At 50.1% G+C, this 12,696-nt stretch overlaps 1 protein-coding gene across 3 annotated transcripts in view; it reads left to right on the forward strand.

Annotated features, from left to right (window-relative positions):
* Window positions 1–12,696, forward strand: part of Fgd5 (FYVE, RhoGEF and PH domain containing 5) — a 97,735-nt gene that overhangs the window by 51,023 nt on the left and 34,016 nt on the right. For all 3 annotated transcript variants that reach the window (XM_076940131.1, XM_076940132.1, XM_034512230.2), the window contains exons 4-5: window positions 8,077–8,135; window positions 8,241–8,271. In XM_076940131.1, coding sequence (XP_076796246.1) covers window positions 8,077–8,135; window positions 8,241–8,271 — 90 coding nt within the window. The remainder of the gene's footprint in view (window positions 1–8,076; window positions 8,136–8,240; window positions 8,272–12,696) is intronic.

The following is a 12,696-nucleotide window of genomic DNA, read 5'->3' on the forward strand; positions in this document are numbered from 1 at the left end:
GGCACACAGCCCATGGCTTTCTGTCTGTGTGGATGTGAGGAGTGGATGGTGTTGCTTCTTGTGACTACTAACCTGGAGTCCCTTCCTCTTCACTGGTGACTGACACTCTGCTATCTCAGCTTTCATCTGTACACTGGCTGGCTTCTGCCTTCTGACTCAACTGTGAACAGTGAAGCTGTCCCTCACAGCTGCAGAGTCACCAATTTGTATCCAGAAGTGGGGCTGCTCCACTGTGCAACAATTCTGTTTTACAATTGTGTGTGTGTGTGTGTGTGTGTGTGTGTGTGTGTGTGTGTGTGTTTATGCATGCACATGCACATGCATGAACCTTCTTACATTCCCACAGCCTCAAATACCACCCTAGATATGCATGGCTCACACACAGCACCAAGGCTGCCCTGCCCCACAGACAGCCATTGTTGGACTAGAAGACACATCACACAGACAAGTTAGTAAGATGGGCATGCCAAGCTTAGTTTAAAAGTGAGGCTAGTACCCCTGAGGCTGGGAATTGCAGAAGATTCCAGATGCCTTTCTGAGGAAGGGACATCAGAACTCTCCACATGCCAAGACCTATAGGGAGGGCTGGCCAGAGATACATGGTGCTGCAGAAGGCGGAGATGCCCGTGCCCATCTCCTTGGCCTCCACATCATCCTGCACACCCTCACCTCCTCCCTGATCCAGGCCTTGTTTCTGTGTCCACACAACCCCTGTGCTCAGTGCCAGCCTGAGCCCTGGGGGCGCAGCCCTGGGAGGTCCTCCTCCATAGACTTCACTGGCACTATCACTGTGTCTTCCTCTTTCATCTCTCCAGATGTCCCATGTTGTCCCCTCTGTATATGGGGCATTTCCCAATCCTGGTCCCTTCCAGTTTCTTCTTTCATCCTGTGTCCTTAGCTTCACAGCTGAAGCCTTCTAGACCCATAGATTTGAAGACACACTGGATCGTAAACTGAGCTCACCGGCTCTCTTACTCTGGTGGTTCTAATGTGAATGGTGAAGGCTGATCCCAGATGTGCCACTTTTATCACTTCATCTCAGCCACACACCAAATAAAAGTACCCAGCCTTTGCCCAGGCATGTTTAGGATACAGAACCAAGAGCTGCCTGTCCTGAAGCTACCCCAGGACCTTTGCACTTGCCATTTCCTCCACTCTCTACCCTCTGTGCTAAACGTCACTTCCAGTTGTTCTTGCTACAGCATTCCTGCCCATTTCCTGATCCTGGAATTGTGTCCTTGTATCTCTGCCCACTTGTGTAAGTGGCTTTTGCCTGTTAGAGCAGCCCCAGGAGGCCTGGTGCATTTAAAAAAAAAAAAAAAAAAAAAAAAGCAGTTGTTGTCTGTGGATAAACAGATGAGTAACTGAGTACATTAGCTTGCATCCTTGCACTTGATGAAGGCACACCTCTGCACATGGCAGGTTAATAGGGTGAAGACACCAGATAACTCCCTCCATACAGTGGTATTGCCAAGGCTGGGTCTCTTGGCTCCCAGGAACCTGTAATAGCTGTGGTTTATGCTATTGCAACAGGGACATCTGAGGCAATGTGGAGTCCTGAGAGGGCTCACTGGGTCCAGAGGTACCTAGGGTGCCTGGGTATCACACACCAGTGTTGAGCTTAGAGGCAGACAAAGCAAGGCGCTGGGGAGGAGGATGCTGAGATTCCCCTACCTAGTGGCCCCAGGTGTTTGATTGGGCCTCAGGTCACAGTCCCCCTTATTCCTCCTTCCTGGTGTTATTCAGTGGTCTTCTGGGTACCCAGTGTGCATAAGAAACACCCACAGCTCCTCAGTGACTATTAGGAAACCAGCATCCCAGACCCCACCCCAGGCCCCAGTCAGATGCCACAGCACCGTGATGCCTGCTATCTCTGTACACTCACTGAAGGTCAGCCTCAGCAGCACCCTCAGCTCTGTGAGATGCCAGTGAAGATGCCAATCTGGGCCCCAGCCTCAGGAGTTCCTAGCCTCACCTTTAAACTAAGCTTGGCATGCCTGTCTTACCAACTTGTCTGTGTGATGTGTCTCCCAGTCCAACAATGGCTGTCTGTGGGGCAGGGCAGCCTTGGTGCTGTGTGTGAGCCATGCATATCTAGGGAGATATTTAAGGCTTGGGTTGGGGTATGCAGGTGGTATAGGAGCAGAGGTGGGGGGTGGGGGTGGGGGAGCTGTCCTTGTAAGAGAATTGGTCATGGTTACATGAGGTTAGGGTTTCTATTGCTGTGAAAAACAAACTGACCAAAAGCAACTCGGGGAGGAAAGGGTTTATTTCAGCTTACAGCTTACAGTGCATCCTCCAGGGAAGTCGGGGCAGGAACTCAAGGTAGGAGCTCGGAGGTAGGAGCTTATACAGAGGCCATGAAGGAATGCTGCTTACTAGCTTGTTCCTCATGGCTTACTCAGCTTGCTTTCTTATCCAACCCAGGACCACCAGCCCTAGGGTAGTACCACCCACAGTACTCCCACACCAATCATTAAAAAGATGCGCAGGCTTGCCGACAGGCAAACCTGGTGGAAGTTTGTTTCCGGTTGAGGTTCCCTCTACCTTACTGACTCTAGGTTGTGTCAGGTTGACACGGGAACCGGCCAGCATGCATGGGAAGGTGAAGGAGCATCTACAGGAGGCAGGAGCCAACAGGAGAACGGCACGCAGACACCTACTGGCTTTTGAAGTAATGATGAACCCTCCAGAGGCAAAGTGAGATGCAGGGACAAGACAGCTGTGGGCTTGCTCCTCCTGCTGCCAGCATGGGAGCTTGCAAGTTAGTCATAGCCACTGCTCTAGGATTCCAGAAGGTAGCACATTGGAAGGGGAGCTCTAGTTTTATAGTCATGCTAAGAACATTTATAATGAGGCCTGCCCTCTTAGTGTCTTTCTGTGATGGATAAGTACAGAAAATAACAGGAGATACAGAGAGAGACAGAGAGAGAGACAGAGAAATTTAGCAGAGGAATCATATTCAACCCTTAAGAAGGAGATCCTGCCATTTCTAGAAGCGAATGGCATCAAAGGACATTTGCTAAGTAGTCAGACACAAAGCCCATTCTGCAGGCTCTCACTTACACACAGCGTCTTGTCTAACTGTGGACGTGGCGGGTAGAAGGTGGTTTTCCAGGGGCTGATTGAAGGAGAGGTAGGCAGCTGCTGCTTGGTGGGTGTAGGTATCAGGGACATCAGACCCCTGCCCTATATCTCCAGAGAAGGAACTAAAACCCACCAGAGCTCACTTCCGGGCCTTCAGCAGATCAGAAGTAACATCAACAGTAAAGAAAGATCACCTTAGGCATGGAGTTCCAAGATGTCACTTTGTCACTACAGGTCCATCACAAAACTGCAGCCAGACCATAGCCTTCCCAGAGTTTTCAGGCAGCTTCCTCCTCCTCTTCTGCTGATCACAGGAAGTCATGAGTCTCTTCTGGCCCTTCTCTTCCATTGTGCTTCAGGCACTTGCTCCTCCTCATCATCCCCATCCCTCTCCATGTGACAGTGGGGACGATCAGTAAACCATTTCCCTAGCATGTCACTGACCTTTCTAGTAGCACTGGAAGGTTTTGCTGCTGGATCTGCATCTCAGGGGAAGGACTGTGCTGTCCCAGACAAGAGTTCTGGGGAACTTGGGGACAGAGACCCTTGGAACCATCTGGTTGCCTGTTGAGCATGACCTCGGAACATTTCCACAGCCCCATGACAGACCCTCCATTCACTGAAGACCTGTAAAATGTCCAGACATGTGCCCTTCCTGCTCTGTGGTTGGCTTATGCTGTGGGCAGCCATGTACCAGAACAGGCTGTCGTGAGGAAATTCAGTGCAGGCGACCTCTTTGCTGGGTCTGAAAGTCAGCATCATGGGGTCCTTAGGATTGGATATTGAGGAGAAGTTTGTGTTGTTTCTGGACATACCATCCTAAGGGACAGTCCTGGCTGGGGCTCTCTTGCCTATGTCACACACAGTGCCAATCAGGCTTGTCTTTCAAAACTGTGCTCTCTAGGACATGTCTGTTCGTGTCTCATGTCATTCCTGTGGGACAGCCTCTGGCATAGCACCTCCCTTTTAATAATAAAGGGCCCTGAAGAGTCTTGTTGTAACAAGTCATTTCTCATCTTTATGTACACATCTCAGGGTAAGCGTGACAGCACTTACATGGGCTAGTGCTGGGGCCCAGCCGGTAGAGCATTTGCCTAGCATGCTTGAAGCCCTAAGGGTAATTCCTCATACCATATAAGCCAGTTGTGTTGGTGCGTGCCTGTGGTCCTATCCCAGGGGAGGTGGAGGCAGGGAGATCAGAAGTTCAATGCCACCCTCAAGTACATCAAACCACGTTTCAAAAAAAAAAAAAAAAAGAATCCATCTTGTAATTCACTTAAAAATAGCAAAGTTCACTACATACTGGCACAAAAGGCCATTCTGTCGGTTCTGTGAGTCAAGTGAGGAGAAACATGGCTGGATTTATATCTTTTTAAGTGCCAGTTGGGTCTGGCTGAGGGAAAGATGAATAGGCCCTCCTGGACCCCTCTCTTCTTACTCATGGCCAGTATAGTCCCAACCAGCTTTGGGGAGGCTTCCAGACTCCCGAAGATACTTAGGAAAAGGAGGATCCCCACCCAGTGCTCTTAGAACTCATTGCTTTGACATCTGGGGAAAGTAAGGCACGGAAAGAGAGCCAGCACTCTAGACTCTCCCTCAGTCCTGCTGTCTAATGAGATTCCCTTGAGGAAGGACTGGCCCTGAGTAGCTGAGCTTAAAAACAGCTGATTTGTCTGAGGAGAGCTGAGGAGGGGCAGAACTGGCTAGCCCTGAGGACAGCCCTGGAGAGGGGCAGACAGCTGTTGTATGTCTCACAGCCTGGGTCTGGGCAATACCACGTGCAGGCCTTTATGCCCCTACCCCACACGCTCCTGGGAGGAGCCCTGTTCCCAGAAGCATGTCCCTGGACACTGCCTTCAGCCTCCAAGTTCACTTCCTGGTTAAGTAAACATCTGTTAAATGGCCCAGTTGGGCCCCACCCAGAAGCAGCTTCGGAGAACCTGGGGCACCAAGCCTGGCAGGCCTCCCTAGTGAAGACACATCCATCATCACACTGAAGTTCAGTGGCCTGTGTGTCCCACCCTGGGTCTGCCCATCTGACAGTAGGGACGTGCAAAGCTGCCCATGCCAGGGACCTTCCAGAAGCCTGTCTCCGACCCTCTGAAATTCTAACAATGGTGGTGACGACAACTTCAAAAGTCTGGGAAGAGAGCATGCTCTCCCATTCATCACCATGTCCCTGTGGTGAGGGGTGCACACTCTGTTGTCTAGGTGAGCCAACCAAGGCATGTGGCCAGCCAGTGACATGGTCACAGTGCTGCCCACAGCCTTGGGGAAGAACCAGGCTCTAGTCTCTTCATAGTTCTGAGGTGGTTGTCCTGAGGGTCAGAGAGGAGAAGGAGCAGAGTCTAAGGGACCAGCTTGGCCAGTCATGGAGTGCCTGACCCAGCCAGGCGCCATGCAGGAACACTCGCCACCTAGAAGGAGTACAGGCATGCACATTTCACTGGGTGTAGTGCAGTGGGCTGACCTGGGATATTTTGACTTTACAGTGGGGTTATCAGGGCATCAAAAGCATTTGTGTGTGCGTGCGTGTGCGTGTGCGTGTACGTGTGCGTGTGCTTGTGTGTTCAGTTTTGTTTGGAGATGGGCTCTCTCTATGTTTCCCAGGCTGACCCCAAACTCCTGGGCTCAAGTGAGCTTCTTCCTCCAACTAGGACTAGAGTAGGTACTTGCCACCACATCTGGCTTAAATGCATGCTGACTTAACAGTATCCTGGACTCAAGATGGGCTTATTAGACCCAGCCTGGGTGTCGGGAGGGTGTGTGCTTAGCCATGCTGCTCTTTGTTGGTGCTTGGACATTTTAGCTTGACCTAGGGTGTAATCTTAGCTATGCAAAGGGTGGAATTCATCTGTGCCTTAGTTTCCACATCTGTAAAAAGAGACAACTGAAGCAGCTGGATTCAGGGAACTAGCAAGTGCTCATAGGTCAGACCTGTGCTTAGCAGTTCCTGGGTACCCCTACCTGGCTATCCAGTGGATATTATTGTTCCTGTTGACAATCGGGCTCAGAGAGGAGCACAAGCACAAGGGCAGGAAGAGGCAAGGCCTGAGATTTGAACTCAGATCTTCTACCACCTGAGCAGAGACTCTTGACTAACAGGTGAATTACTGGTGTGACAGAGACTGAGACCAGTTTGGCTCCTGTCCTCATTTTATAAAGGGACAGACAGCTTTAGGTCACCTTCCTACCTCTGTCTGTGGATGCTTTGTCATGTATCCCCTAGGCTGCCAAGGCCTGCCCTGGACAGATGCATCTTCCCTTATATGTTAGAGCCTCTGCCTTGAGAGCCCAACACTGCTCCTGCAGACACAGATGGGATGTGAGCCAGTTTGGTTCCCTTGGGAGGGAAGAGGCTAGCAAGGGCCAGAGGCTTCCTCTGGCCTCTCAGTGCTCTCTCCTGTCCTCACACTCCAGCTGGAGACTGCAATGTGCTACAGAAGGGAGACTGAGCTAGGCCAGCTTCTGCCCTGGTATGATGGCCACAGGGATTTAAACTTCCAGGAAGTCATTAGGGACCAGCAGCTGAGGAAAGGCTGTGTTTACTTGGCACCTAATCCATGCCAGACACTGTATCTGCTTTTATCAGCATGGGATGTCTGCCTGTCAGTGTCTGAAGATATTTTAGGTATCATTGAGGACCGGGGTGTACTGTCATCCTGCAGACTGGAGCCATGCCTGCTGTTGATTATCTTAAGACACATAGGAAAACACCTCTGGCAAAACAAAACAAAACAAAACAAAACAATGATGTAAACCCAAGAGCAGAGAATGACTTCTGCCGCTCTCTAGGTTAGAGCCGTGACGGTTGATACTGAAGACTGGTCAGGACCTAGAATCACCTAGAAACAAACTTCTGGGCATGTCTCTGAGGGAGTTGCTAGGTTGGGTCGAGTTGGGAAGTTCAGTAGGGTAGGTCACCCTACCTACAGGAGTCATCCCGTCATCCCATGGTCTGACATCTTGAGATGGAATAAGGAGAAAGTGAGCTGAACTCCAGCACCCACCTCTCTGCTTCTTAACCGTGGATACAATGTGATGAGCTGCCATGTCTCCCTGCCATGATGGACTGATTCCCTGAACTGTGAGCCAAAATAAACCTTTCTGAAGTCACTTCTGTCAGGTGTTTTTCTTACAGCAATGAGAAACGTGAACAATAGAGATACTTATAGAGGTTACTCGGTATGACCACTGAACGGAGTCCTGAAAGAGTCAGAAAGTGGGATGAGAAAATGGAGAGAGAGGCATTGAAAGAAGAGGGAAGAATGTGTGCTAAGACCCTGAGTCAGGAGGGTATAATCAGAAGGACAAGTGTGAGAAATCTGTCTTTCAGTTGAAAGGCTGAGGCACACATGCTTGCTGACTCCCTGCAGTGTGCATGGGTCAGATCCTGCATTGCTGTGTACATTTTACAGAAAAGAAATAATGCCCAAAGAAAATGAATGCCTTGTTCAATGAGCGAGAGTTAGAGGCAGGAAGCAGCTTAATTCTAAAGCTGCGTGTTGACTGTATACTGCACCTGCTGTAGGCAGCTCTCCAGTTTCTCACATGGCGACCCAACGGGGGTCCATTAGGGTTAGAAGCACACAAGGTTTAAGCTCTAAGGGCATGTTTAGGTCATTCTGTCTGCACAGGGGAAATTAAGGCTTGCTTCCAGAAAGACACTTAAGAGGATGCTCTCATACAGAGACAACAGGTGGTCAGGACTGGTGGGACAGGGAGCTGGAGCCAAACTCGTGCCACTGTCATGGGGGAATTTACTGAGCATTGTGTCGGGCACCAGGCAGGGCATTTGCTCTGCAGCCTTCTGGGTAGATATTTTTCATGCCCATATGCATAAATGAAGAAACCAAGGTTCAAGGAGTCATTTTCTGATGGTCACATAGTTGTGACAAACACTCAAACCCACCTCTGACAGCGAGATCACTTTCAGAGTTGTCTTTTCAGCTACTAACCCTGCTTATCACTGTTTTTCCCCCCCGACAGGTTGAGGGACAGTCTAGAGCCCTTGTCATCGCTCAGGAGCTGCTGTCTTCAGAGAAAGCGTGAGTGCCCCAGCAGCTGCCCATGGTTTATATATACTAAGCCCTGCCCCTCCTGGCTTGTCCAGGATGCAGTTAATGCAGACCTGTGCCTCTTTCCCTCCACAGATACGTGGAGATGCTGCAGCACTTAAGCCTGGTGAGTTTGTCATTTTGATTGTCTCTAAGTAATTGCCCCTTTACAGGGCTGGACTCTGAGAGGCAGAAATCAGGGAGCAGACAGGGGTGACTACATTTACAGGCTTGGTGACTCAGGCTCTGGGCCAGGCTTTTCAGGGAAGCCTGGTCTGTTGATGGATGGACTGGGCAGGATGCCTCCCTGCCTGGGTGGGGTGTGAGCTCTGGCAGAAGGCTCTAGGAGGGAGTTTGAGGATAAATGGGGATATTGAGGGCAGTGTGTGTGTGTGTGTTTCTATGGTGCTAGGGATGGAACCTATAGCTCACAGCATGCCAGGTGAGCAAGCATTCCCCCACTGTGCCCAAACTCCATGCATGTGTCTTATATTTGGGTTCTTATATGGATCATGACGTGACTGCACAATGACAGTTGTTCAGGGAATCAAGGAGTTTTCTCAATCACCCTGGTCTCCTCCTCTCTAGGAGCTCTCCAGTGAGAAGAAATCATTGAGGGTACAGGGAGATGCCTGTGGTCATGGAGAATTTGGGCAGGCTCCCCTGAGATGACTTTGGTTCAGGCTGGGTCCCAGGGAAGGTTGCATGCAGCAAAGATGAGAGAATATGATGGCTAGGCCTTGTGAAAACTCTCAAGTATTTGAAGAATCACAGCCCCACTGCAGTTCTGCCTTGGTTCTTGATTCCCTGGCTTCATCTGTTCAACTCATACAATGTGAGAGCCACCAGTGGCCACTTTAGACATTTAGCAGGTAGTGATGTGTAAGCTCAGAGGAAGTGACTAGGCCCAGGTCACATAGTGATGGAGCCAAGGCAGAAATGGGTTTCCTAACACGCACTCCACGCTTCTCGTGTATGATCCAATCTGCAGAGCAGAATACCATCTCCCAGTGTCCTGCACCAAGCCAGGCCTCTGGGCAAGCCAGTTAAATACCACCTGCTGTGCTGTCCCTATGTGAGCAAGGAGAGGCCCCATCTCTGAGTGAAGAACAAAATCCTCTGATTTAGCATGGACAGTTGTTTGGGATTCCAGTTCTGTGTGTTATTAAACCTGAAAGTCCCCAAGACTTAAGTATTTCAGCCCTTCCCCCTTTACTCCTGAAAGGTAACTCAGCAGGGCAAAGAAGGATGGAGCCCTGAATTCTGCTCCCTAGCCTGCTCCTGCCTGGCAGCCTCACACAGGCTGGGAGCTTTTGTTTCATGAGGCAGCTGTGTGAGTTTGTGGTGCTTCCTGCCAGGTGGAAAGAGCCTAAAGCCACTGGCAGTCCACAGTTCCATCCTGGGCTGGGGAGAGCCAGTAAATCACAGTTCAGAAGCTGTTTTCTGGAATTGTTCTGCTGAGCATTTATCACATCAGAGCTGTGTGGACAGAGGTGGCAGAAACCTCACCACATGGCTCCAAGCCAGGGATGCTGGTCTTCAAATAGACCACAGACTTCAGGATGCAGCACCCCAACCCAGGGGCCCATCCTGCTCACTAAGGCTGGCAAGTTCTCCCTCAGAACTCTCTGTCCTGCTGGAAAGGCCCCTGAGGTCATTGTGCTGTAGGAGGGGAGGGGGCTTTTGGTTTGCAGGCTTGGGATTTGGTCTCACACTTGACAGCTGATCAGTAGAGCTAATGTGGGGGCCGATGCAAAGTCAGGTCATCCAGGTTGATTCCTGCTACTTGGGGACCTGGTTCTGGAAGTCTCCTGATTGAAAACTGTTTTTTGTATTTTTGAATCTTTGTGGAGAAAGACAAAGAAAAGCGTGAGCCTTTAAAGACCCTTGTGGTCCACAAAGCCTGGCCCTTGACGAAAGTGCTCTTTTCTGTCCTTCCAGGAGCCCAGTCATCAAAGCTTCCACCCTCCCGCACATCCATCAGTGTCCACTCATCTCACTGTCTTCTCCACAGCGCCACATGCCATGCCCACACAGCCATTCACCACTGTCCACCCTCTGCTCCATTATCTATCAGCCATCTAACCATTGCCATACTGCTTCATTCCTCTATCTCTGTGCCGACTCAGCAATCCATCCGTCCATCTGTCCATCCATCCACCCTTCCCTTCTTTTCCCCATCCACCTACTTACCTCTTCCTTTATTCATTTATCCACAAGTTCATCCATCCTCCCCTCCCTTCCCCGTTCATTGTCAATCCATCTGCCAATGAATCTGTCAATCCATTCACTCTCCCCAAATACCCCCTTCTCATTTTCTCCCCTCCCCCATTCACTCTGAAATATTATAGACTGTTTGGTTGCCATTGTTACTGAAATAGGCCTTGGAGCCCCAAAGATGAAAAAGTCCCCATATTTGCTCTTGAGTAGGTCTCAGTGTGTGGTGTGTGTATGTGCCTCTGTGTGTGTCCTACACTTAGATATGTATGCTTGCATGTGCATGCATGTGTGAGCGTGTGTGTGTGTGTGTGTGTGTGTGTGTGCGCACGCATGCATGTACAGGTGTGCAGGCCTGAAGTTGAATCATTTTCCATCTTTTATTTATTGGGAGAGGCTTTCTCACTGAACCCCATGCTCACCAATTCTGGCTATTCTTGCTAGTTCACCCAGATGATCCCTTGTCTTCTGCTTCTCAAGTGTTGTGATCGCAGGTGACCATGGCAGGTGCTCAGCTTTAATGTGGGTTCCAGGGATCCAAATTCTAGTCTTCAGGCTGTGCCATAAGCATTTTATCCATGAGCCGTTTCCCCAGCCTGACAAATGTCGTTTTTGTTAAAGGAGAGGATGGAGGTGGGGAGATGCCACACTTCTGTCTCTCAGCATAAACAGAATTTGCACAGCTGTATTTTTGTGCAGAATCTACAGGGGCATGATGAGAACAGGCTTTCCAATTTGGAATCCAGGAAGGCTTCTAGGACAGGTGCCATGGACGTGGACTTGGAGGGAGGGATTCTACCAGGTGCAGAAGGTGGGGTGGTCAGCCTGGCCAGGCACATGGAGCCTGAAGATACATAACTTGGGGGTTGAATGGCTTATCACCTGTGTGGTTAACTGTGGCTGTTTCAAAGAGGCAGAAGGCCAAAATGGGGGTCAAGGAAGGACCCAAAACCAAGATGAGCAGGTTGCAAAGCCCCGGCAATGCTATCTGAGGGCTTATATGCTTTCCCTTGTGTGTGATGAGTTGGTGTTTTGAACAGCACTGGTCTCAGTCACATTTGTTTCTGTTTACTCATTTATAACAAAATTTCACCTAATAGAAGCTGATAGTTCCTCCCAGGGGCCCCTTCTCTGGACAAAGGCTCTCCAGACTGCCAGTGGGGAGTAAATGGGGAAATGGCTGCTGCCAGGTCCCCTGAGAGAAGTCCTGGGACCCAGAAGAACTTGTGTCTGGCCCATGCACCCCTTAGCACCTCCTTCTACACTGCTTCTGCACTCTGTCTTTCTTCTGCACTCTGTTAGCTTTCTGGCTAACCCTAAAGTGCTGTGGAGTGTCCTGCAGCCTGTGTCTGCTCTTCCATCGGCTCATAAGTTCCACTGCTTGATTGCCAGTGTCTTCTCTTCACGCGGGTCTCAGCCCAGGGTCACCAGGAAACAAGCATGTCCAGGACTCAGTGATATGGAGTAGCATGCTACTGCTATGCTCAAAGTTCCCATGCCATCTTTCCCACAGGCCCCAGTGAAGTCCCCATGTCATCTTGTTTGCAGATCCTTTGTCCCGGAGATTTTCACAAGGCTTGGTGAGGGACTCATCTCTGCTCAGCAACATCTGGATCCTAACCCAGATGATTCAAAGACCAGTAGTAACTTGATGGCTGGGGACTGTGGTCTCCTGTAGATGTCTTCTCTCTCACATCTGGTAGTTACTGTCTGGGGCCTTGGCTGGGCCTATGGCCAACAAACTTACCTATGCCCTCTCCTCGTGGTATCCAAATAGGCGAGTCCGGGTTTCCTCCCAGCCAGTGGCTGGGTGCCAAGAGTGATTGTCCCAAGAGAAAGCCCAGAGGAAGTGCGTGCCATTTTTACGGCCCAGGCTTGGAAGTCACGTAGCGCCACTTCCGCCATATTCCACTAGTGGAGACAGTTACAGAGGTCCACCCAAGTTCAAGGGCAAGGGATATAATCTGTACCCGCTCAGTGGAAGGATTATCAAACACACATTGCATAAATATCCTGTAGGAGATACCGCTGTGGTATTTTTGGAAAATATAATTCACTATGGACGCCTTTTCAAAAAGATTTTGTGTCTCTTAGGAACTGTGTTTGATTTCTAGTAACAAAACTTCAAATATGGCAGCTCAAGTGACTTAGAGGTTATCCTCATGTGGAGTAAACCCAGGAGGAGGAGCTCTCAGTTAATGCTGGAGGTTCTTCCACAGCTCAGAAGCTGCATGCATTTCCCAGGTTCCTCATGAACATGGATTGCTGCTGTTTTCCTTGCCTTCATACCTGTATCTCAGGCAGAAAGAAAAGGAAGGAGAAAAACAAGTTTCTG

This window comes from Arvicanthis niloticus, chromosome 9, assembly GCF_011762505.2.
Source record: "Arvicanthis niloticus isolate mArvNil1 chromosome 9, mArvNil1.pat.X, whole genome shotgun sequence".
In the NCBI taxonomy this organism is placed as follows: Eukaryota; Metazoa; Chordata; class Mammalia; order Rodentia; family Muridae; genus Arvicanthis; species Arvicanthis niloticus.